General features: G+C 37.0%; 3 protein-coding genes across 7 annotated transcripts in view; 1 reads left to right on the top strand and 2 right to left on the bottom strand.

Annotated features, from left to right (window-relative positions):
- Window positions 1-3: 3 nt before the first annotated feature.
- On the bottom strand, window positions 4-6011 carry LOC147764122 (uncharacterized). 4 transcript variants are annotated; one of them, XM_086998993.1, is made up of 3 exons: window positions 4651-4820; window positions 2885-2948; window positions 4-2562 (listed from the first exon to the last, which is right to left on the bottom strand). In XM_086998993.1, exon 3 carries the CDS (start codon window positions 2536-2538, stop codon window positions 4-6), a length of 2535 nt encoding a protein of 844 aa, XP_086855119.1. In that variant the 5' UTR covers window positions 2539-2562; window positions 2885-2948; window positions 4651-4820. The 4 variants fall into 4 exon arrangements, with proteins under 4 accessions (XP_086855119.1, XP_086855110.1, XP_086855117.1 ...); XM_086998984.1 differs by lacking the exon at window positions 2885-2948 and adding an exon at window positions 2998-3160 and having other exon boundaries at window positions 4651-4812; XM_086998991.1 differs by lacking the exons at window positions 2885-2948; window positions 4651-4820 and adding an exon at window positions 5887-6011.
- Window positions 4849-10056, top strand: LOC106168825 (DNA repair protein complementing XP-A cells homolog). Of its 2 annotated transcripts, none has more exons than XM_013548023.3 (7): window positions 4849-5010; window positions 6668-6800; window positions 7023-7141; window positions 7674-7779; window positions 8045-8210; window positions 8489-8606; window positions 9002-10056. In XM_013548023.3, the coding sequence occupies exons 1-7, from the start codon at window positions 4998-5000 to the stop codon at window positions 9151-9153; spliced, it is 807 nt and encodes a 268-aa protein (XP_013403477.2). In that variant the 5' UTR covers window positions 4849-4997; the 3' UTR covers window positions 9154-10056. The 2 variants fall into 2 exon arrangements, with proteins under 2 accessions (XP_013403477.2, XP_086855186.1); XM_086999060.1 differs by lacking the exon at window positions 4849-5010 and adding an exon at window positions 6068-6197.
- A 142-nt stretch (window positions 10057-10198) lies between these two features.
- The window catches only part of LOC147764118 (uncharacterized), a 66961-nt gene continuing 51220 nt past the window's right edge, over window positions 10199-25939 (bottom strand). The window contains exons 11-21 of the mRNA XM_087002133.1: window positions 21725-22000; window positions 20706-20963; window positions 20042-20284; window positions 18056-19765; window positions 17367-17864; window positions 16894-16983; window positions 16080-16246; window positions 15147-15540; window positions 11561-11709; window positions 11127-11301; window positions 10199-10831 (exon numbers count right to left, since the gene is read on the bottom strand). Of these exons, the coding sequence (XP_086858259.1) occupies window positions 10512-10831; window positions 11127-11301; window positions 11561-11709; window positions 15147-15540; window positions 16080-16246; window positions 16894-16983; window positions 17367-17864; window positions 18056-19765; window positions 20042-20284; window positions 20706-20963; window positions 21725-22000 (4280 nt within the window). The 3' untranslated portion in view covers window positions 10199-10511. The remainder of the gene's footprint in view (window positions 10832-11126; window positions 11302-11560; window positions 11710-15146; window positions 15541-16079; window positions 16247-16893; window positions 16984-17366; window positions 17865-18055; window positions 19766-20041; window positions 20285-20705; window positions 20964-21724; window positions 22001-25939) is intronic.

Raw genomic sequence — 25939 nt, 5'->3', positions numbered from 1 at the left:
GTGTCAGAACTTGAGCCTTAATTCTTTCTGTGTTGACTGGAAATTTCCCCAGCTCGTATAGTTTGCATCATGGTAATTAACAGACCTTACAAGTCTATGTCCCTGTGACTGGCAGGAAACTGAAGGCAGGGGTGGCAATTGCAAAGATGTCATGTTAAATTCTACACTAACCCTTGGTACATTCACCAATGATCTCAGTGGGAAAGGAATGGAACCTGGAAATGTTGGCAAAGGCACAAATGGCACACAGTTAGGGTTTGGCATATTTAATGGAAGTCTGGTACCTCTTGAATATAAAGAAAGACAGTGTCCCCTCAGTTGTGGTTCAGTTGCAGGTCTATTAACAGGAAGACAATGGCCCATTGGTAAAGGTAAAGGAAGAGGAAGATATCCAGCACCTGGAATAGAGGCAGGAAGATACCTTATCATGGGTGGTCTTTGTGCGACTGGTACAAAATTTGGATCTGTAGGGTTCCATAAAGTGTATTGGCCATTTCCCCGTTTCAAAGTGGAAGTAAAGCCCCATACTGGGTGATGTTGCCTATATCCCTGAAGAGATGTAGTTTGTACTCCAGGTTGTCTATTTGTAGGGTTCAAAGCTGAAGTAAAGTGGTTTCCTGGTGTTAAAGTGGTAGTAGTGCTCCCTACAAGATGGGTTTGCCCAGGTGGCCACAGAGAGGCTGGCAATGGAAGATGTTTTTCATGTCCACTTGGAGGATTCCATGTTGACAGAATGTGGTCATTTCCTGGTGTAAAACTGGAAGTAGTGGCCCATACTGAATGAGGTTGTCCAGAAACTGTCACAGAGGAAACCAATTTTAATGACTGCATGTTACCTGAGGCATAACTATTATTAGGATTAACCAAAGGTGACTGAGGTGGTTCTTTACTCGGCAAAAAGGTGCCTGAAACATTATCCAAATTGGGAAGTGGTTGTCTTTCACATGCAACAAACAAGGGAGTACTTCTCATTTCTGGAAGAGGTTCATCAACTGATACAATAGATAAGGGCTTTCCATTACTGGGAGCATAGGCTAGAAAAGAATTCTCCAATTTCTCTTGCTTTGGCCTCAGTATAATGGAGCCCTCAATGTTGCTTTTTATTTCATTGCTAACTGGTTTCAAATACGCTTTGCAAATTCTCTTGGGGATGCCAGTTATGTTATTATCTGTTTGAGTTCCAACTGCCACCAACAATGAACCATCTTCACAATTCTCATCTGCAGAGCTTTCTAATGTCCAACACAAGTGTGAATCAACTTTGTCAGCAACCACTGCTTCACTTGTCTTGACCAAATCTGTCTGGTCTTCTGCTACTGTTGGCTGCCCTTTGTCACTAACCTGACAACATGACAATGGTTTAAGCAGTCCTGTAGTACATTCTCCTTCAATATTCTTAGAAAATGACTCTTGATCTATTTGAACCTCATTTGACAAACCCTCACTTTCTTCCTGACCACCAGTTGATCCTTTGTTAACAGGATATGGCAAAGTCTCGTCCAAAGAATTTGGCACAGTAGCATTTTGCAGGACTGATTTTACTTTTCTTGGATGTGTAATGTCTTCATGTAATTTTCTAATTTTACATCTCGTAGGAAAATCATCATCCAAGACAGACGAAACATTCTTTTCTGTTGTCCAATTTATCAAACTGGAATATTTTAAAGAAGATGGTGATGGTGAAGGTGTAACACTGGTATCTTCCTTGTCCCATAATTGCCTCTTCAATACAAGTTTATCATTTACAATCTCTGACGTGTACTTAGAATGAACTGATGCCAGGAAAGATTTTCTTCTCTTCCGAGGTGGCATGTGGCGTGGACTATTACCACATTTCTCTGAAAGCCTTTTCTGTTTTAGTTTTTCATGAGAAAATCTACTTGCAGGAAAAAGGCTGTAAAAGGAACCATTTTGTCCCTGAAGCAAAAAGTCAATTTGGTTTTGTAAATGATCCTTGCTTTTTATCTGAACATTTTTATCTGTACTGGATTCATCTTGATCCACAAATTGCTCAGATTTATGTTCACCCAGATTTCTTTTCTCTACTGCTGAAGCATTTATCAATCCTCCTTCTTTACATTTTGTGGACAAGCTGGATCCTATTCCTCTTGCACTATTATGTCTAGAATATGAGCCTAGGGGGGATCCACAGCAAAAGAGCAAAGTATTTTTGCTCGTCTTAGGTAAAGATATCTTCTTGTTTTTGGAGTTGTCCTCTTTATTTTGCCTCCCCCAAACATTTTCAAAGTATTCAACCAGTTTATCAGCATCAGACATTTCTATCAAGGCGCAGGTTTCTGAGTGCAGAACAACACCAATGTGATGAGTACTGAACCACTCATTCAAATAATCAATAATTTCTTTCTTCATACGCTTACTTGTGATACAGAAGAGATCCACTTTGACCTTATAGAAGTCATCATTTTTTATGTGACCAAGAATTTTATTCTTGAACTGCGCAAGGAATAAATACTGTTTATCATCATGAGTCAAACAAAATAGTTTCTTCTGATAATAACATATGGGCTGAATCTTCATTCTTGCTTGTCTTGAAAGCCAGACCTAAAAAATTAAAAATCCATCATTAAAACATATCTCATCTGTTCAAAAATGATGAACAATCTTATAAACAAAATAATTCAGACTGAGTGCCAGGTCCAATAATGAAACAGGGTAGTTGAATGGGCACACATTAACGACAAAACAGTGAAAATAAGGAACAGCCAATTTTACTAAAATTTGTTACAATGGAGCATATATTCACTACCAATTTTGTATTATATGGATGCTCCTTTTATAACCACACATTAATTAAATTGTGATAATTGCTATCTTCTCCTAGACCCTTGGAGTGAGGAAGTTCAAAATTTGGTGACTGACAGACCTATCATCAGGGTTGCATATGGGCCCTGCAGGATTTTACTGTACCAAGGGGTGGGCTGCTGTCCCTGGGAAAGAGGATTTATTTTTTTAATATGTAATTTAAGCTTTCTTTACCTTTATATGTACCACTGGAGTGAGGAAATTGAATTTTTAGGAATCGATAAACCTTTCATCAGTGATATGCATACATGTAGGCCCTTCAGAATTTGAGTGGGGTGGGGCTGCCTTTGGGGGTGTATGGTGTTTTTTCACACTGCCATTACCTCTTTCTACACCACTGGAAGAAGTAAGGAAGAAGAATTCAATACTTTGCAGAATCATAGACACAGGGACACAGATTCACAGGGATATGCCTGGGCCCTTTGTAATTTTATTGCACTTGGGGGGGGGGGGACCTGTCCCTAGGGTTGGTTGATTCTATTATTAACATTATACATTGTAAATTCTAATCCTCCACCAGGGTGGCATATTAATTATGTGCATTTTTTCCATTGTGAAGTAGAGAAATGTGCCACGAAATACCAAAAGGACCATTCCCACAGATATTTGGATCGATCTATCTCCCTTGGGAGTCTCACTAAATTGCTATCAATCTTACTGGCTTAAACGTCTGCCATCCCTAGAAAAACTGTTTGGGGTAATAATCTTTACCCCTAGCTGATTCGGTAGGCGTGGCAGACATTTAAGCCTCTTGAGCTGATAGCAATTTAGCGTGAGCTCCCAGGGAGTTAGGATGATCCAGATGGATCAATCTAAGTATGGGAACCCAGTCATAGACATATCTGTATATATCTAGTGAAAAATCAACCTGTGGCTCTGATAGAGGTAGTAAATTCAGCTCTCACCTCCAAGACAACTGGAGTGAAGAACTTATACTTTAGGTACTGATAGTAAGCTGGACATATAGGCTTATAGCAGAGATTGGGCATCAGCCTTTCTAAATTTTAGTACGCATGCATGAATGTGGTTGAGACTGTCCATGGGAATGGATGATTCTATTTTTCACATATTTTTATTTCACTTATGCTTTTAATATCCATGTATGAAGGCAGCAGCGAGCTATTTTTATGCTGCTATCCTGATGTTTATTTTCAATAATCAAGACCCAGGCAGTGGAATACTCTAGGTATCCATGGGTCGATCCTTGGGGATTATATATATCTACTCTTGACAATGTAAATAAGTCCTGGGGGGGGGGGGGGGGGATTGAAATGGCTACATATTGACACCATCTAATAGTGTTTACATACAATATAAAAGCATATAGTTTTGCAATTGTATTTTGAGTGTACTTCTTGGCAAAATGTCAAGATACTGCACCTACCACTCAGGATACTTCCACAACCCCTTGCAATAATATCCTAACCACTTTTAATGTAAAAGTGTAAGATAAAGCACAATTCCAAATTGCAGTGAAGGCTGCTAAACGTACAATTTTATGAATATATGACATATATTATTATTTAGTACTGGCAACTTGCAACATTTACATATGTTACAAGGGGAAAAATAATAAAAATGCCTGTAACATAAATTTGTTTACAAAAATCTGCTCAGCCAAATTACACACCACACATTATCATTAATCTATTTTCAAACTTATACTGTATGCATTCGAAAATTCGCCAATGTTATGTCTACATATCCTGCACAAAGTTACTAAATGTAAATGTAGAACTGCGTTTGGGCGAATAAAACGTTTTATTTGCCCAAAACCTGCGTCATTAAAAACGTTAAGTATAAGTTTCTACACAAGCATTACTTTACCTTAAATTAGATATTCAATAAAACTGCAGTATTTGGTCTGGGATACTTAATTTGTGCCGTCATCCCGGGGTCGTCATCCCCACCGCTGCATCAAGATCTAGACTACGTATTACAAGCATCATTTCACTGAACGTTGCGAATTGTTCTACATTTGTTGAGGCCGAACGCTGAGAGCGTTTTAATAACTTGTTGAGTGATGTTTAGTGTTGTGCCGTGAAGTATGAACGTAGTGAGAAACGTTCAGCGGGTCGACTCAACATTTCCTGTCGAGATAAGATGTCGAGAGGGTTTTCAACACCCCATTTGGTTTTGTCGAATTTAGCGCACGATGACGTCACATTGTGAACATGGCCGAAAGGGGTAAGCATGAAAGCAAAACTGTGTTAACATTGTTCTTTAGGTCATGATTTAGTTATTTTAGCAAATAAAGAAGTTGTATTCAAGTATATGTGTGTCTCAACTTAATCTGAGACGTGACATACTGGAGCATTTACATTGACGGGAAACATGGAATACCTCAACAATATTGTTGTCGTTGCCCGTTGTTTTCTAGTGTAGTGGCTTGGATATTAAGCACCCAATACGATTAATTTTTATAGATCTACCGGTAAAAGATAAAACGCTGTACTCAACACGCTTTGTTTGCTTATAATTAGTAGATATATTAGATGTATGAGAACGATCGTACGGCGGGGGTGCAGTGGATTAATACTAGTATGTGTGTGTGTGTGTGTGTGTGTGTGTGTGTGTGTGTGTAGGGTGGGATTTAACAGATAATGGTGCTTTGATAGATCTACATGTAATAAGTAGTAATAGTAATACTAATGGTGATAAATTGCATTTAGCAGTAGCACCCTTTTTAATGGCCAGTCAGTTCATATATAACAGTTAAGCTGCTCATGACACACTTCCCTTACATGCACCCACGCTCGGCTGTCACCTTGATTGGATAGTAAACGATTGTCGTAAAATCGCTAAATGATATTAAAACCGGGTGCATAAACTTGAAAACCACCTACAACAACCTTGGACTGCCACATTAATCCAATACAATGCAAACATAAACTATAACAAGTGGTTAAAGCCTTCAAACCGAATGTCGTAAAGTCCCCATATACCTCCATAGAGACAATAAAATAGAAGAAGCTTGTGAAACAAGAAAAATCCAGTTCCAACAGAATAATCGAAATAAAATACTGCCGGGCATCGGAGCGGCCTAAAACTTGGCACGCTTACCGCTAATACTGCAGGCTACATCATCCCGTCGCTCGTTTGTAAATTCCGTGCATGGCATACGCACAATCAAACCGTAAAAAACAAATTCTCGGGGTGTCGTTGGCCAGGTCCACTCTAACCTACCATTACGAAAAAGAAGCCATGCCATTGGACAATGCGACCTCTGCGGTTACGTCATTTCCTGAATTGGATTGTTGAGTGGACCTAGCCAACGACACCCCGAGAATTTGTTTTTTACGGTTTGATTGTGCGTATGCCATGCACGGAATTTACAAACGAGCGACGGGATGATGTAACCTGCAGTATTAGCGGTAAGCGTGCCAAGTTTTAGGCCGCTCCGATGCCCGGCAGTATTTTATTTCGATTATTCTGTTGGAACTGGATTTTTCTTGTTTCACAAGCTTCTTCTATTTTATTGTCTCTATGGAGGTATATGGGGACTTTACGACATTCGGTTTGAAGGCTTTAACCACTTGTTATAGCTTATTTTTGCATTGTATTGGATTAATGTGGTAGTCCAAGGTTGTTGTAGGTGGTTTTCAAGTTTATGCACCCGGTTTTAATATCATTTAGCGATTTTACGACAATCGTTTACTATCCAATCAAGGTGACAGCCGAGCGTGCATGCACCTCTTGCAATGATTAGATACAGTACAGTACACAAACGACATCATATCATACAGTAAGTGGCAGCCCCTTGATAATATTGTGGATCTTACTAAAGTGGGCATATGTGGTTCATATACCGATAAAGATGAAAAATTTTTAAATATACTTTTAGTGCCTGAGGTAAAAACTGGAGAAAAGTTGAGTGCCACACAACGGGCTCGCATTGAAAGGAATCGCCAGAGAGCATTGTTACTGAAGCAATCTAGACTTACTAGTAGACCATACACAACTGGAAAAGAAGATAAGTAAGTTTTCTTTTTAGCTGTCCAGGACATTCATGTCAAGTTATTTTACCTGATATATTTGCAATGCTATAAATGATAAAATGATATCAGCTGAAATCTGAATGCATTGCTGTAGCTAGCACTTAGCAATTCTTTCTTCTAACGTTTGCATAAAGAATGGCTTATAAAAACTTATGGTGATTTAAAATGAAGTAAGTGGGAATTTTTTGCTTTTAATTACAGTGATGTCATTGGTAAGGTTAAAGTACCTGGTAAAGTGATTGACACTGGTGGAGGATTTCTTCTAGAGGAGGAGGACCAACAGGAAGCGGCCTCTACAGTCAAAATAGCACATCCTCCTGGTAAGACATCAACAGTCTGCATTTAAATCAAACAATTTTTATCAAGGTTTTCCCAGCGAACCATCCAGCTGTCATTTTGACGGCCACCGACATCACTGGACTGCCAATATTTTCAAGGACTGCTGGATGGCTTATGAATTTTTTTTTTTTTTTTTTTGAAAAATGATGACTTGTACTCCCAGAAATTTTGTAGGATATGAAACCTGTGATAATTTTGGATGGCTTGTTACCCCAAATCCTGGGAAAAGTCCTGGTTTTGATTTTTTTTGTCCGACCAGACATGTTGGTCTCAAAGGTGTATGCCCTGGTGTAAAATCTGTAGGTATTGAAATTTACAAGAATGGATTCTTAAATGTAACAAAAATTTGATGTGTGACAATTTTGTACAATTGGAAACAGGAATGACTAAACCTTCTTTGCAAGGTTCTGGTAATCTCTTTCAGAGTTTTCTAAACTTGAACAGAATATAGCTTGTCCTTTGTGTCTGGTTGAATTTAAAGCTGAATTGTACATGTCTGATTTCTTTTATCAGCTCCAGTAATAAGCACAGACCTCCTGATCTGCAATGAATGTAGTAAAGAATTTATGGACTCATTCCTCTACAGTCATTTTGAAGAGTTTGTATGTGATAAATGCAGGTATCTCTGAAGTATTTTGTTCATTTGATTTTAATTATACAGATGATATAAATTGCATATTCTTTACTAAACTCGGAGTCATATGTACATGTTTGCGAGTTTTGAGGACTAGATCTGAAGGACTTCTTGTTGGGTAGATAATATATAAAGATTTAAAAAGTAAAAATGTTCAATTTACACTTTCTTATTGGAAAGACTGGTGTTCATATGACACTCATGAATGTGTACTTTGCGCCTGACCAAGTTATTTCATTTAATTTTGCAGGGATAATGAAGAAAAGCACAGCTTGATTACAAAAACAGATGCCAAAAACAAATATCTGTTGAAAGATGCAGACTTTGATAGAAGAGAACCCAGCTTGAGGTTTATTGTAAAAAAGAATCCCCATAATAGTAGATGGGGAGAAATGAAATTGTATTTAGAATCTCAGGTAAGTTTCACACACTGATAAGCTTTATAAGGATTTAATCTTGGAATTTGGAAAATGATTTTGCTACCTGGCATAAATATTTTCTATTTAGAAATGTGATTAAATTCAATACTGCCAAGAACATTGGTCATAGTACTCAATGTAATTTTCTTTTGTGTTGGGAAAATACTCCCCTTTCATGAATTGTTTTCATTTAAGAAAGACTAATAAACTTGACCACGCAATCCCACAAGAAAGAACTTAAAAATTAATTATTTGGAACCTCGTTTATTCCACAGGTATTTAAACGTGCAATGGAAGTATGGGGATCAGAAGAAAAAATAGAGGAAGCACAAGAAAGGAGAGCAGAAAATAGAGAGAAACAACAGCAGAAAAAGTTTGACAAGAAAGTGCAGGGTAAAAAATAATAAAAAAGCAATATATTCAAGTGCATGTAAATTTTGCAATTTTCTTATGAGATAGAAAATCCACAGTCACATTTCCAAAATTATCTCAAGTCAAGAATTTGTCTTTGTTTAGCCTACCTAGACCTATTTAACCAAGTTGAGTTTCACAATGGATCTTAAATTATGCTTTTTGTCGAAAAACTAAACACATTTATATGCTGACTTCGGCTTAATATAAGTTGGCATATTGGGTGAGGTAGTTAAGCCCAAGGTCTACAGTTGCAAACAACAAGGTTCCATGAATAGTATGTTGTTTTATATGATTCTTTGTCCAGCCTGTGTTATCAATTCTTGATACAGCCAATGGTTAATCCATAAAGGATATAAGTGCATTTTTCTTTTCAGCACTCAGAAAAGCAGTTCGCAGCAGTTTGTGGACCAAGGAGCTCGGAAACCATGAACATGAGTTTGGGGAAGAAGTTTATGATGAAGATAATGATATGTATAATAAAACCTGTAAATCATGTGGGCACATTATGTCGTACGAGAAGATGTGATAACACGAGTTGATATAATTATTACTGCAGATACTTTATATATGTGTTGATGGGATGGCGAAGGCATCAGATATTGTAATGGACTGTCATGGCTTCCCACCCGCAACTGTAAGTGATGTTATTCATTGATCACTGCATTACTTATACTGTCGGGCAGTGGTGACAATACCTATGTGCCAAAAGCTGGGAAGTCAGATCATTTCCATGGAGAATTGGAAACTAAAGTCTGGTAGTGCTAAGAGGAATACAATTTGCAAGAAAACCAGCTACAAATGTTGCAGATTGTTATTGCTCACCATTCGTGGTGATTCTAAGAAAGCAAAGAAAGTTATGAAAGATTTTAATGTACAGGTATTTGTTTGTGTAAGAGCTTTTGTCCAGTTTTTCTGTAAGGAATCATTTTACATAATGCTGTGGACTTGATTTGCGTTGGATACACAAGTTACTTTTGCAACAACATCAGCAGTCACCCCCTACTTTAAGCAGGGCCAACAGCACCACAAATTTTTCCTGGCAAAATGATCAAAATAATGGCATCAGTAAGGCTTCACAAGAACCTGCTGATCAAGGAATTTATTTATTCAACAATTAAAGCAGGTGCCAATACGTACATATACATTTGTTACAAACTTCGCAAGAAAAAGCTGTAATTGTATGATGTTGGTTGATTATGCTTGGCATTACTGTAACAACATGAATGGACAATGTTGTTAGGTGGTCATAAAAGAACTTTGAAATTATTACTTTTCACAAAAGAATTTATATTTAAAATCCAGTGAACCAATGATTTTGAGAAACCAATTGTCTTGCTTATTATGATTATGCAAGAACTGATAATATTTATTTGAGTTTGACTGAAATGTCACTGACCTATTACATATGAAATTAAAGAATGGTTTTAATGTTTTTGTTCCTGCCAATTTTTTCTTTGATCATTTAATTGAAGATTTGCACAAATTCCTCATATGTTGAAAAAGGTTCATATTTGTATGGGGAAATAACAATTGTTTGAATCATTGGCAAGAATTTTTCTTGTCTTAATCTAAGATTCTCCAAGAGTAAAAATGAACATTAAATAAGTAAATCGACATTACAGACATGCACTCATATCAGTGAACTTAGTATGACAGAATATTGTGAAAGATGTTCTAAAACATTAAAAGATACCTACAGGTCTACTCCAGATGTCCATTTCATTGCTCAGACAGCTGCTTTTACTTGCAGGCCATAGAGTTAAAATCGGAGAAAATTTAGAGATATGAACACAACCATGTCAAACTTTGATGTGCAATCAATGATTAAGCAAATATTCAGCACAAAGTATTGGTGCTGATGTCTACAAGCAAATTCCATCAAATTTAATTTAATCTTGACTGGACTGAACAAATTGGAATTATCACAAAAATAGTTTCAAATGTTATCTGGTACTCTGGGTAAGCCTGGCTGTCATGGAAAATGACAAAAACTGTCGGATTGCCAGTAACGTTCACAACAGAGTCATAATCTGTGACATTGTCGGGCTTCTTGGGAGCATACTGCATTGATGAATTACCCACAGTATAATCACCAGTGAGAACTCTTGCTTGGTACATGATTCTTCCACCTTGCCCACCTCTGGCATATCCAACAGAAGTTGCAGCCTGAGTGGCAAAGTAAACACCTGCTCCCAATGCTGTGCCTAGAAAGCGAGTGAATTTAAATGGGATTTTCATGTTAAATCTATATCAAATAATTGTACATTCTTTACAAAAAACCCATACAGATTTTTCAATGGAAAGTGTAATGCAAGTTAACATTTTGAAAAAAGAAAAAAAATAAAAAGAATGTGTACCTCAATTAAATGACACATGTTGGATGAAATTAATCTGAAAATGTTTGAAATTAAGGTGTTTATCTTTAGATTCGTGCATTTTCTTATCGCTTATTCATTTATCTTGGCATGTTAAATGAACTGCTGTATAATTTTATCCTACCATTCTTTCCGCAGTAACTTCTGTGGAAACCATTATGGTTGATGAACTGGGTACTGTTGGTATCTGTTCCATGATAGCATATGTGTTCAATAACTTTTCCAGGTAACCTCTTCTTCATCTCCTCCCTCTTGGCTATGTAAGGCAGGTAAAGTTTTGGATTTTGGATGCGCTCAATCTAAATGGAAAATGTGCAATTTATATAATATATTTAGTAATCATAGCTAATTTGAGGTATGTCAATCCTAAGAATCATTCTTTTAAGTTACAAAATGATAAGTAACAGTTTTCCTTTCAAAGGGTTTGTGGTTGCAGTGCACTAAGTAAGTTCTTTTTTTTTTTTTGTAAATTTTGATGCAATACTATGTAATGATTAACTGTATATATATACTTTGCCCTTATAGAATAATATCATGTTTATTTGTTATGAGACCTACTTTCTGAGGAGATACTCCACTCCCAGTGGCCTTGAAATTCTTTTCCACCTCTTGATACTCTGGTGAGGAGGAGTTCAGGGGAACAAGAAGGACACTGGTATCTTTTGGCATGGGACTCCAAAGACGTGGCAGAGCAAAGTTCCCACTAGCTGAATGAATAAATAATAATAATAATAATAATAATAATAATAATAATATTTATTTATAGTCTAAAATCCAACATGTGTTCAGTAGACTTTACAAAAATTATAAAATTCAAATTAAAAGAAAAATATTGCTAATGGTTATAAGATGAAAAAAAAAAGGAAAATGATTAACTAAAACTATGACTAAGAACAGTTTTTCTTAAGAAGTGTTTTTTCAAGAATTTAAAGATAATATTGTTTAAAAAGGTGGGTTTTTAGTTCCTTTTTAAAATGTCCAGGGTCCACAATTTGTCTAAGACTGATGGGTAAAATATTCCATTCTTTTGGTGCTGCAAATTTAAAAGCTTTATCACCGTATGATACTAATCTTGTCTTATAAGGCTTAAGAAGAAGGATGATCACCTGATCTGAGATTTCTTGATGACACGTAGTGTAAAACAAGCTCATTTAAATAAGAAGGTGCAAGTTTATAAAATGCTGCATGTGCAAATGTTAAAAGTTTAAATAAAATGCGTGCTCGGACAGGGAGCCAGTGCAACATCATTAAAACAGGAGTAATGTGGTTGTCTTTTGGAGTGCGGGTCAGTAGGCGAACAGATATATTCTGTACATGCTGTAGCCGTTTGATTTGTTCCTCTGAAGATCCGTAAAGAAGGGAGTTGCAGAAATCAAGTCTGGATGTAACCAGGGCATGTATAACTGTTGCTGTAGTAGAGTCGGTTAAATGTTTTCGTAAGGAACCAATGTTTCTAATATTGAACATACATGTTTTAGATACGTTAGAAATTTGCCTGTTCATGGACAATGTACTGTCAAAATAAACTCCCAGATTTTTGGCATGAGATGATCATGTACCACGCTGGCACCTATGGACATGCTAAGACTACGGGCAATGTTCTTATTGTGTGGTTGAGATATTACTAGGAATTCAGTTTTCTCGTCGTTGATCTTGAGTTTGTTTCTGATCATCCACCCCCTTATATCAGAAATACAGTTGGCTATTTTAGTAATTGATGATTCAGGGTTTCTAATATTGCAGGATGTGTAAAGCTGAGTGTCATCAGCATAAATGTGATAACCAATCTCATGAAAACGAAGGATTGCACGAAGCGGTAAAGTATAAATACAAAATATGAGTGGTCCTAACACACTGCCTTGTGGAACACCAAAGACAAGTTGAGCTAATTCAGAGAGAACTCCGTCCACGCATACTTGTTGTGATCTGCCTGTGAGGTAAGAACGGAAAAGATTTAGTGATGTATCTTTTATCCCAAGTTTCTTCCAAAAATGACAGCAGTACCTGATGATCAACAGTGTCAAATGCGGCCGATAGGTTCAAGAGAACAAGTAACACAGCGGAGTGACTGTCGACCGCACATAGCAAATCATTTTTAATTCTAAGGAGTGCTGACTCGGTGCTATGATTCACCTTGTATGCTGACTGCATTTTCTCAACCAAGTTATTTGCATCTAAGTGATTGAACAATCTTGTGGCGATCACACGCTCTACCACTTTAGACAGAAATGACAAGTTAGATACAGGTCGATAATTTTGCAAGAGTTCTGCATTTAGGTTAGGCTTTTTCAGTAGTGGACGGATAATTGCAGACTTAAACAATTCAGGAAAATTCCCGGTTTTAAAGCAAATGTTTACAATGTGAGTTATGAGACCAATGATTGCAGGGAGAATCTGGGAGAGCAGTGTTGTCGGCATAGGATCAAGGAGGCATGATGTCTTCTTAGATCTAGAAATGATTTTTGTCACCTCGTCTTCCGTTGCTTCCTCAAAAGCAGTAAGTAAGAGTGAAGGCTTCGGGAGAAGATAAGAGATCGGGGGATGTAATGGTGTTGCAACTGTCTGTTCTAATGATTCAAGATCGCCATATATTTTACTGATTTTTGCGATGTAGAAAGATCCCATGCTGTCAGCTAGGTCTTTCAAAGACGTTGAGGGTGGGTGCGCTACACGTTTGTTCTTACCCATAAGACTATTAACAGTTGTAAACAATGCTTTTTGGTCACCGTCACACGCGTCTATCATCTCTGAATAATAAGTTTCCTTAGCTTTTTTGATAAGTTGGTTAACACGGTGACACTCCTCCTTGTAGCGCTGGTGGTGAATGGTTAATTTGCTTCTTCGCCACAGATTTTCTGCCTGTCTGCTATCCCTCTTTGCAGCAAGAATATTATCATTAATCCATGGTTGAAGGTCTCTCTGAACCAGGGTTTTTGCTTTCAAAGGTGCCAACTGGTCCAATGACTGGGGCAAAATTTGGTCGTAGTACATGACACATTCATTCAGATCACAGTTCAAGAAGTTCAATTCCTTAATTTTGGTAGACACTAAGTTATGGAGTTTGCTGATGTCAATGTCTTTTATTTTTCTGTATGACACTTTGTCGGGTGGGGTTTGCCACACTGAAGATCAGCTTGAATGATATGATGATCAGAAATTAGATGGCTCACTACACAGTTATTAACTAGGGCATCATCCTCCCTAGATAGGACTAAATCGAAGGTGTGGCCACGCACATGTGTGGGACCTGTGACATGCTGGACTAATCCAAATGAGGTTAAAAGAGCTGTGAATTGCTCAGTTTCAGTGTTTTCGGCCTTTTCCCAATGAAAATTCATATCCCCAACGATTAACAATTTTCCCTTCAGTGGCCCCAGATATTCAAGAAGCTCACTAAATTCAGTTAAAAAGGAAGATTTGCGTATTCTGTTTGCCTTTGAAGGTGGTATTCTGTATATGATAAGGATGCAAAGTGTCTCTGAAATAGCTCTCGCCAATACTTCAATATATTCAAATGAGCTGGTTTCTACTACTTTAGGGAGCCGTTTTATTGCGAAAACATTCTTTTCCATGAGTGCCACACCCCCTCCTCGTCGATCAGTCCATGGTATTTGGATACACTGATAACCCGTTGGAATCAAACTTGCTTCTACTGACTGTTGAATGTCTGGAGATATCCATGTTTCGACCATGCAAACAATGTCAGTGTTATTTTCGTTGATGTAATCCCGTATAATAGCTTCCTTATTGCGCACTGATCGGCAGTTCATGAGGGCTAGCTTTACTAATGGTACACTGTTTTTGTCAAGCAAAGGCACATTTATTAAGTTTTAAGATTGTGCTCCTGTTTGACTGTGAGTAAGACCAGTTTTTGGTATTATCTGGGATTCTTTGTTGGGTGAGTAAATTGCTTTAATAGGCATCCTACAACTGAATCCACCTCGTTGGCCTCTAATTTTTCTGTTGATTTTCAGGTCTGTAATTAAATTTCTTTAATTAAATTGTTAAATAAATTGATACAGCAACAGAGAGAGTCTCTTTTGACTTAAAACTGTTACAAAGGGTTGTAATATAAAGAAGAGAATGAAAACCTTTTAAACTGAAAATAAATCCACGAAGAAAGCATTTTCATGGAATGCAATACCTTTCAAATCCTTTCTTGTAACAACTTCACTCTTTCCACCTTCGCAGCAGACTTGCATGTTACTGAAATCTAGCTTGAATTTCCTTCCTTTATCTGAATATTCATACTCCGGTCTCTTCTTCTTATAAGCTTCTTCAATTTCTGCATTTCTAAATGGGTCGTAACTATATTCTTTGTCCTTATAGAAGAAGGACCACTGGATGTCTTTCAATTTTGCAGCATTAATCACTTTCTGGTTTTGTTTTTTTGCAATTTCATCAAGCATCTTCTGCACCACATCTTGGACTTTAAGGACATCAGAAGGTCTACCTCTGAGCTTCATTACTTTGCTACGAGAACGCTCGTCAATTACCTCCACAGCAGCATCTTTAGCTACATCTGTGATCTTTTTCATCTAAAAATAAAAGAAACATGTGACACATCAAGGAAATTCATCCAAAAATTTATGTATTCATACAGCTGAAGCTGAGAAATGTGCAACCAATTGCCAGTATCAATACTGAGTTGGTGACAGCACACGTGTATCTCCAGGATGCAAATAGGCTGTGTGGTATTCCCTGATGAACATAAAGATACACAGCAGGTTCCAGATCTACTTCACCATTTTGAAAACAATATTCTTCAGGTCAAAAGAATCTGAAAAATGCAACAAATTCATATACTAGTCTGTATTTAACAGATATCACATTTGATTTCTGGGTTTACTGCAGAAGATGAAAGTTTTTTGAAAAATACAGTGTCTACAAAGCCAACATTTTTAAAACCTAAAAGTTGAATTACGTAATGAAAATAACACAAAAACAGATATACCGAGACGAAATATTTTTAAATGCCTTTGATTAAAATGAAATTTAACTCTTAAAATGGCTTTAGTGCACCTGTATTTTAAAAAGGTATATATTAGTATAATTTTATATTATGCAACTATTCTACCTGGTCTCCAGAAAGTTTTCCAATGTTATCATTCTCAATGGGCTTTGTAAGTATCTCTTTTTCTGCCAATTTTTTAATTTCATCTTTGAAATTGTTCAAATCTTCTCTTCTTGTGTAATAAATATCAAGTGACAATGCCATTGTTCTTTTTCTCTGGAACTTGGTGCCTAAAATGAGAATACTTTCTCACTGAGAGCTGATTATTATATTGAAAATCACATCAGTTTCATTTAAATGAACTATATGCCTTCCTTCAGTTAATTGCAAGTGTTGTGATCAATCAAAATTTTAAAGGGTCTCTGGACGACAAGTTACACAATCATTTATGCAATTTGCAAGCAGTTTCTTCAAACAAAATAAGTCTGAGCCATAATACCTCATATTTTTGCATTTCATGTAATGTAATGCAGCACATAAAATGAACATTAAGCTGATTACATGTACATACATAAGCAATTAAATGTTTACAATCTTTTTTTATACAACTTAATTTGTCATTATCTTAAATATTCACTTTTTTTATACTTGCTGACCTCATAGTATTTACCTAGTTTAGCAAACAGCTATTATTCAAAAATTCAAATTTTTTTCTCAATAAAGCTCAGGATTCTTAATTTGGTTTGATTAAGAAACTTTTAACTTTAGAGATTAAAATAATATTATGTGATACCATAGATCAAATATATAATCAATTAATAAATCACTGGGGCATATTTTGCACAACAGTTTTGCAGATTTTGGCATGCAGACAAATTTAACAGTGTAGGCAAAAAAAAAAAAAAAAGAAAGAAAAAAAGAACACTTTCATACTGACCAGGTTTACTGGAATCTCCTTCCTCATCTTTTCTGCTTGGTGATTTTGAGAACAGGCCAAAGAAATATGATTTAGAGACATTTGGCTCTCCTAAAATTAGAACACACACTTTGTAACAGAAAACAAGTTTTTTTCTACTTCAATACCAAATTATAATCAGAGAAAAGTAATTACAATAGTAATATGATTTCATTTTAGTAGTTAGTCTAAGTGATTTCTACAGTGTCTGTTCATGAACACAATGTTAAACCTGACAAAAAATAATATTATTCACCAATTAAGACAAGTTTTTTACAAACATTATCATTATTTCTTAAATCTAACTGGTTAAACAAACAAAAAAAATTTCCCAACCAATATCTACTCTTTTACATTTATATCAAAATACCCAATGCTAGTAAGAAAACATCATACAAAGCAAAATCAAATGCTACAGGTTTGAGTTTTTTTTAAGAAACAAAGAAAACACTTGCCTCCTGAATTAATCACTTCATAGTCATTCAGTGAGTATCCATCTTCTTCATCTTCAGAAATGTTGCCTCCAGCTGCAGCACTATCTTTCAGGTTTTTGGCAACAGCAGATGCAAACAGATCGATGATGTCTTCTCCTCTATCTACAAAATGGATTTGTTTCAGACCAACCGGTTTTGACCTTGAGCACAAATCACTCGCAGCTTTCACCATGGTCTCGGTGGCCTTTTCTTTAGGATAACCAAATATACCAGCACTAATTGGAGGGATAGCCACAGACTCAACCCTTTCCTCACTGCACTTCTTCAATATATTTTCCACTGCCCTTTGAAGAGCTTCCCTTTCCCCAGATCTTCCCCCCCTCCACCTTGGTCCTACTGCATGAAAGATGTGCTTGCAGGGAAGCTTTCCAGGTCCTGTTACCTCAACCTCTCCAGCACCCAGACTGGTCCTCCGTTTTTTCATGATATCATCACACTCTCTTTGAATTGCATCACCACCTAAAAAGTGAAATATAGAATTTACCTAAATATTAACTTACCGTAGTGTATGAAAAGATAAGCTTGTGGCTTTTCAGAAAAAGAGACAGTGAAAATATATACACACACACACACACACACCTTGCCAAAATTGTTAAAGTAAAACTGTGCCACCATTGGCTGATGAATTTTATAAGTTTAATTTTTTTTACCTGCTTTTTTAATGGCACCATCCAAACCACCACCAGAAGCAAGTCTTTCATTTGCAGTATTAACAACTGCATCAGTGTGGTACTTGGTGAGATCTCCCTTGCACACTTTGAACACAATACCAGACGGATGGTTGAACTCTTGAGGGATACATTTTCCAGCATGTCCTGGGCCTCTTCTACCCGATTTCTCAACAATGCAGTTGTTACTGCGTGCAGTATTCTCTAACAGGATCTGTCCTCTTTCATCACTATAAAACTGTGCTACCGCTGGCTGATCGATTTTATATGTTTCTTTTTTAATTGTCTCTATAATAGCCATTGCAGTCTTTGTAGCTTTCTCCACACCATCTGGATTCCCCTTAATGCTGAAACCACATTTACCAGTTTCTGATACTTTGAGGCTGATATCAACTGCAGAAAACCTTAGGTCACGCTCAACCTTGTTGACCTCCTCCATCTTGAATTTCTGGATGTAAATTGCTTTTGGGTAAGCGACTTCTTCAAAATGTTCTACAACACTGTGGCGGTGTAAAAATGACTGGACATGATTTTCAATTTTATCGATTGTATCTGCCAAAGCAACAATAGTCAAATGCTTTTTATGAGGAGATACCTGTATGTCAATCAAGTCCTCATATTCTCTACTCAACTGGTCCTTCATATCTTGCCATTTTCTTTCTCTGATAACAGCACTACCACCTTCTTGTACTGCAATTTTTTTCACTTCAATCTTCTGTTGTATCAATTCAATAGCTTTCTGCATTTCACATTGACCTGACTCTTGACTAGACAAAGCATAAATGTATGCCTCATTAGAGCCACACATAACGTGCACATTGAGGCTTCTTTTCCTGAACTCTTCCTGCAAAAATCGGCAGCAACTCTCTTTTCTCAAAAAATCCAGGACAGCATTGGTAACTGCAATCCGCTCTGTTCTGATCTCTTGCATGTATTGAAACAGTTGTATTTTTGCTTCATCCACTTTGACAGGATGTCCCTTTAAATAGACAACTTTGTTGGCAAAGTCTGGCTCTATTTGTAACAATGGGCAATTTTCTCCTAGTTGCTGCAAAAATGGGCCATTCTCCAGAAAATATACTGCATAGTCTTTCATCTTGACCTGGCTGCTCACAGACTGGGCATCTTCTTGAACAGAATGAATTGTCTCTGACATCCTTTGTAAGACTCCTGATACATCACCCTTTTCTCCCACTACCTGTATGCACATATTCTTTTTGTCTTTGTGAAACAATAACCTTCCTGGGTAAGACTGAGCCATCTCATCTACACATTCCCAAATTACACTTCCAATGTTACCTGGGACTTTAATCTTCTTGTGATCATAATTTTGGAGAAACTGTTTCATTGCCTCTGATACCTTTGCACTCCAAACTTCAATTTCAGAAAATGCATTGGCCATATCGGGACTGATGGTGCATTCTACTATCAAGGATGTGGTACCCGCTTCTTGCTTAACAACACCACAGTATTTCTGTAGCATATCTTTCAGCTTTCTATCATGTTGGGAAGCTGCCTGCAGAAATTCAATGAGCAGTGGATCAACATGGAAGTGTTCTGGTGGAGGAATGGCCAACCATGGGACATCAGTATTTTGTGGATCAGTGACACCCAAGCAAGGATAATAAGGGATGACTACAACACTCTTTCCTTCAATGGTGTGAGGAGAGGCTTTGCATATTTTGTACACCACTGAAAAAAATGTACAAATAATGCTTTTTAAAAAACATAGTATTACGTAAAATATACCAATCAGAGAAATCAGCGCAAAACAACATTTGTTTTTTTACATATCTTTTTAATCATCTTATTTTAAAAAATTCACGATTTTCAAACATAGCATACTTTTATTTACAACAAAAAGGCAGGAAAAAATGTACCTAACTGGCAAACGCATGATGTTACATGTGCCTCCATTTTTGTTTCAAATATAAAAAACAATGGTCTCCGTCCAATAACAATAATCACCTTTGTAATCATCAAAAATAATCACAGCCACTCTGGTTCTTTTTTTAGAAACCATATTCACTTTACAGCTACACCCAAGTTTCTCAAAGTGCAGTTGAATGATGTATTCTGTAGTAGTTCCTTTTAAACCATGTGCTTGAACAGCAGTTGGATATAAGACAGGTTCTACATTGAATTCACCCAAACCACCATCTCTGCCTTTTGCTCTTCTCTCCATGCATTTCTCTTTAAATGACGCAAAATCTAAAAAGCAATTTATACAATGGACAATTGATACAATTCTTCATGAGTTAAACAATTTATACAATTCTTCATAATGTGTTGTTACAGTGTACAGTGTGCTGTGTATAGTTAGAATTCATTCAAGAGCTAATATCATGATCAACATTTAATGTAATTATCTCTTCTTTAACCTATAAAACTTTTTTTTAAATCCATAGATAATTTTGATGACTTATAAATATTCTGTAAGTACCATTACAATATACGGTGTAGTAATGGATTTACTAAAAATGTTTACAACAAAAAATCATTCAAAATAATTCACAAATTAATATATGTATGAGAACAACAAAGTACTTGTCAGTTTAAGCCTAAAATCAAATTTATCAACCTTTCCATCAATGGGAATTCCATCAATCAGCAGACAGAACTCTAAGCTTACCAATATCTGTTGAAAATTTCACCAAAAGGACCCTTGGGCTTTCACCATACATAAGAGTGATGTCTTTTCCATCTATCCCAGAGATATTTTCCAAGTACAACATCAAGGTGAATTTTAGGTCTGGTTTGTATTGAACCAGATTTGAAAAGAGCAGAAGCTTTGGATTCAAGGGTAAAGGACAAGATGACACAGCTTTCAACTTCTCACCATCAAGTTGGAGAGCCATTTTTTTGGAATTTTTCAGAACACTGGTAGCATCTGAAAGAAAGTATAATGAGTTTTCATGTCAGTTCTCATATTTTAATAAGAATTTCTCTGTTCCTATGTATTATGCAAATGCCATCACAAATCTTTAGTATTTCTTCACTTTCCATTAGAACAATCAACTAAACAGAACTTGTAAATGCACAAATTCCCAACCACAAAAATGCATTTAAACAATATAATTGATAAAAAGGCATTCATGAAAATAATCTGATTTTTATCAAAACCTATCAGCAAAACTAAAATTCAGTTTGGCACTTTTAGGGCAAACATTATGAAAATATATATGAAAATAATTATGAAAAAAATGCTTTGAGAAAATAATCTGATCATGATGACCTATGTAAGTAACCTGCCTTTTTATAAAAAAGGTAAATATAGGAGTAAAAATGCCATTTGGCACTTTATTTTTGTCAGTATTTTGGCTGTCAAACATCAGAGAGAAGAGTCATTGCGCTTGACAATGGTCAATGTTCTAATTCAACCAATATTTCATATATTTCCAAGGGATTTCTATTGTTTTAAATCAGTACAAAGGTTGATGCAAAATTGAATAATTAGATACAGGAAAAAACTCATTTTCGGCATGTGGATGATAATAAACCCTTACAGTTACAGTACCCTTTATCAGGACAAAAAAAAAAGGCCAGACATATTGTTATCTATTGTAGACCACACTAATGTGCAGCAGAGTGCAGTATATATACAAGAAATTTACTTTTTTGGAATTTTTTTATAATTGGAAGATAATTTACCCTCAACTTTCTCAAAGGTGATTTCTGCCTGTCCACTGCCTTCTTTGTATACTAATTGCTTTACAGGACCACCTCCACTTCGACGCTGACTCTCAAAATACATCTTCAACATCTCCTCTTTTGTAGTAGTTTTGATTCCAACTACCACGACAGTGCCTTGACCATTTCCCATTTGATTGGTGGCAGCTGTATCCTCAGTAGTAGGCCAAGAAATCTGTAAAGTGGCTCCATCTAATGGTGACTTCCCTGTTCCTGCCTTCACAAAGTTGGCAGCACCTGAATTTAGAATTTAAAAATATAATTACGTTCTAAGCTCAAAAAAATATAAAATCTAAGAAATACAGCTGTATAATATTCTGACTGATATAAAACTCACCCTCTGGACTTTCAAATGTGACCAAAGCATGTCCACTTCCTTCAGAATGCTGCAAATCCTTGTACCCTTGGGCACCACTACGCTTTTCATTTTCAAAGTACAATCTTATAGCATCCTCAGTTGTGTAATGCTGGATACCAGTCACAATGACTGTGCATGCATCATTAGGTTCTGGCAGCCAGCTGATGTTTAGAGTTGAATCCTTCATGGTCATAGTTCCTCTTTTAACTAACCTATCAGCCACTAAAATATGGAAAAATTCAGAATAATTTGGATGCTTTGTTTAAATTGAGCCAAGAGAGATTTGAGTTATAGAAAGTGACTTCATATTCATTTGAAAGTCAAGTCACTCTGATGCTAGTGGGTTCAGAAACTCCAGACATATTTGAATAAATGACTTAGGCCCCATTCAGAATGAAAGAGCTGAGTAATAATTGGTCCACAGCTCAAATATGGCAGACCCTACATGAAAGGAAGACTGCTAAACCTGTAATGGTCTCTCCATCTCTCACACACCTCTCCACGTGTCATCCCTGCAGGGGCACAGTCATTAAATCTCGGCTCCATTCAACCAGAAGCTACCTAAGAAAAATTAAGTGCGTATGCTCATGGGTCTTGGGTCGTATCTCTGCTGATATTACCTCCGTAAACATATTATGTTATGCCATTTAGACACTGAAGGAAGGTCATCCTGGGCAACTTGCGTTAAAAATTATTTCATTATGGTTTTGGATACGTCTGGATAGCGAATGAGATCGACAATGCAGAAGCATTCTTAAGTTTATTTAGAACTAGAATAGTAGACTGCACAACAAACTATATTAACTGATATTAATGTATCGTCTAAATGCATCAGTTATAAACTCTTCCAAAGCACTTTAAATCCTGAGCGATACCTTTCATTGCCTTTAACTTTTAAGCAAAGAAAAATCCTTTCAAATTTTCATTGCTCAAGTCATGAGCTCATGATCGAAAGAGGCCATTATACAAAAATCGACAGAGATCAAGGGTTTTGCCCTCTATGTCTCAGACTAGGCATTCACACGGTAGAAGACGAAATGCATTTTTTACTTTTATGTCCCTTGTACGACGAATTCAGATTGAAATACTTTAGAACTGAATGGACAACCCGCCTTCCAAATAAATATTTGTTTACAACTGTAATGTCTGATGAGAACGAAGACAGCATTTTCTCACTGACTAGATTTTTATTGAACGCCTTTGCATTAAGAAGTGATATTGTAGATAACAATGTTAACCATCCGTATAGGTAAATGAAATACTTGCACAGGCCCGTAGCCAGCAATTTATGAGGGGGGGGGGGGGGTCGTTTTCTAAAAAAGTGGACCTTTTACCATAAAATCCTCAAGTACATAGATCAAATTTTACCCAGAGCGGACCTTTTCCCAGCAAAAAGGATGGTTCTTTCGAACCCCCTGAACCCCCCCCCCCCTGGCTATGGCCTGTTGTACTGTACATGTATGGTATATTCATAATTTATTTCTGTATGTACACATATAACCTTGATTATATATGATGTAATTCTGTTATGTTGTTTTGTATTTTTGTTATGTATTTTAGGTCAGAGGCCTATAACTACAACGAATAAACTCATTCAGCTGCCATGTTTTGTTCACCTCGAGTTAAAACTGATGGACATGCGCACTTAATTTTTCTCAGATATCTTCTGTTTGAATAGAGCCGAGATTTAAAATGACTGTGTCCCTGCAAGGACAACACATACGGAGGCATGTGAGAGGCGGAGAGACCATTACAGGATTAAGCGGACTTCCTTTCAGGTACGGTCTGCCATATTTGAGCTGTAGAACAGTTAATACTCGGATCTTTCATTCTGAAAGGGGCCTTAGAGAAGCTTGAAGACCCCCAGCCAAAGGTGTACAGTTTTGTACCAAATAATACCAATGCACAGTTCTAATAAGAACAGTTGGGTTTCATAGCAATTATATATTCATTATAATTTATTTTACAACTTAGCTTCACAAAATAAGACTCTGGTCAAACTCACCCCTGGCATATTTGAAATGGATGATAGCTTTGCCAGTGCCAGGTGTGTAATCTAGGTCTTCTATTGGACCACCACCACTCCCCTTTTCACTTTCAAAATACATCTCCAAGTGGTCCTTACTGATGTCTGTCCCAATGCCTTGAACTAACACCCCTAACTGCTGACTTGTGGTGGCTTCACTGGACTGTTCTACAGATGGCATGGTAGGTTCTAAGTAAAACAAAATCAAATAGATGAGAATAAACCAAACGCTTGCTTGGCCCATTCAAAATATTCAAGTCTAAAAATGCACCTCAGCATAATACCGTACCTAGCACAATCAATGCTTAAAGAAACCTCATACAAGTGGTGGTTGTATAAAGGGGAGTTTTGAATAGACTATATGGGCGCATTCCCATAGATTTTAGATCAATCTATCCCCGTGGGGAGTCTCACTAGATTACTATCAGATAATCCAGCTTAAATGTCCGTCCCGCCTACTACAAGCTGTAAGGGGGTAATTAACTGGGTCGGCTGACTGCAATTTAGCGTGAACCCCAAGGGAGTTAGGTCGTTAGGGAGTTAGGGAGTTAGGTCAATCTAGTAAGATCAATCTAAATCTCTGGAAATGCCCTCTATGAAGCATGTTACGACCAGCATCTTTTTTCACCAAAAATGATAACAATCTCCATCAATAAAGATCTTACAGAAAACAAGATTACATTTATTCATACTACTATGAAGATTTCTATTAGGTCAAATACAAACATCATTAATTGAGCTAAATATGCACAAATACAAAGATGGTGTTATCCTTACCTTCAACAGCAGAGTTTTCAGAAGCAAAAACGCCCTGAGCTGGTGTTCTCAATGTATGTTCTTGTTGTGGAGACACATTAGGGGCATTTTGGGTTCTTACATCCTGTGGTTGCTCAGACATAGCTCTGACATCATTTGAGTCAAAATGTGGTGGTTTCTGAGTAAGTGACTTGTTTTCAGAGGAACCAGAATTCTGCTGTAGCTGGGTATAAATGGAACTGGGATATACGGGATGTTGTGGCTTCCTGGGAAAATGTCCGACGCCATGAAATCCAAAATGTTGTGCTTCTTGAGAGGGATGCTGGCTATCATGGACATCTTTGTTTAGTTGTTGCTCAGGCATAGCTCTGGAGTCAAAATGCGGTGGTTTCCGAGTGAATGGCCAATTTTCAGAAGAACCAGAATTCTGCTGTTGCTCTGTAAAATGCCTGCTGTAAATGAAACCAGGATCTGTGGGATTTTGTGGCTGTCTGGCACCATGGAATCCAAAATGTTGTGCTTCTTGAGAGGGATGCTGGCTATTATGGAAACCTATGTTTTGTTGTTGTTGGACCATGTGTGGGTTATTCTGTTTGCGTGGGTGATTTCCTGTTGGTTGCATCATATAGGGACTAAACCCTTGGCCACTGTGTTGCATGCAACTGTACATGTGGGCAGCATTCTGACGATCTTGGGGCATATGCTGGCCATACTGTGGGGCAGGTGGTATGCTTTGCTGTGACTGCACATCATTACGCTGAGGGATCGGATACCACAATCCATTGATGTAGGTATAACCAGTTGGCTTTCCAGGCATAGGTTGATGGTATGGGTAAAATGGCTGAGGAGGATATCCTCCATAAACTTCATTATGATTTGATGTTTTCCCTGTGCTTTCTGAATGCACTGCTCCATAGCCATATTGCACATATGCACTGGATGTGGGTGGGGGATTGCTTGCTCCCTGGTATGCAACATTGACTGGCCTGTTGCTGGTTGCTTTAAGAGTCTCAGAAGTACATGTACCTCCTGTAGG

The sequence above is a fragment of the Lingula anatina genome, chromosome 1 (genome assembly GCF_051362555.1).
Source record: "Lingula anatina isolate TDL-2025a chromosome 1, LinAna3.0, whole genome shotgun sequence".
Lineage (NCBI taxonomy): Eukaryota > Metazoa > Brachiopoda > Lingulata > Lingulida > Lingulidae > Lingula > Lingula anatina.
This window is presented reverse-complemented; position numbering and strand designations above follow the sequence as displayed.

Coding starts and splice junctions, on each gene's coding strand:
- LOC147764122 (XM_086998991.1), bottom strand. CDS start 2,538: ATGAAGATTCAGCCCATATGTTATTATCAGAAGAAACTATTTTGTTTG.
- LOC106168825 (XM_086999060.1), top strand. CDS start 6,140: ATGCCATGCACGGAATTTACAAACGAGCGACGGGATGATGTAACCTGC. Junction 7,142..7,673: donor CAAAATAGCACATCCTCCTG/GTAAGACATCAA, acceptor TTCTTTTATCAG/CTCCAGTAATAAGCACAGAC. Junction 8,211..8,488: donor AATTGTATTTAGAATCTCAG/GTAAGTTTCACA, acceptor TTTATTCCACAG/GTATTTAAACGTGCAATGGA.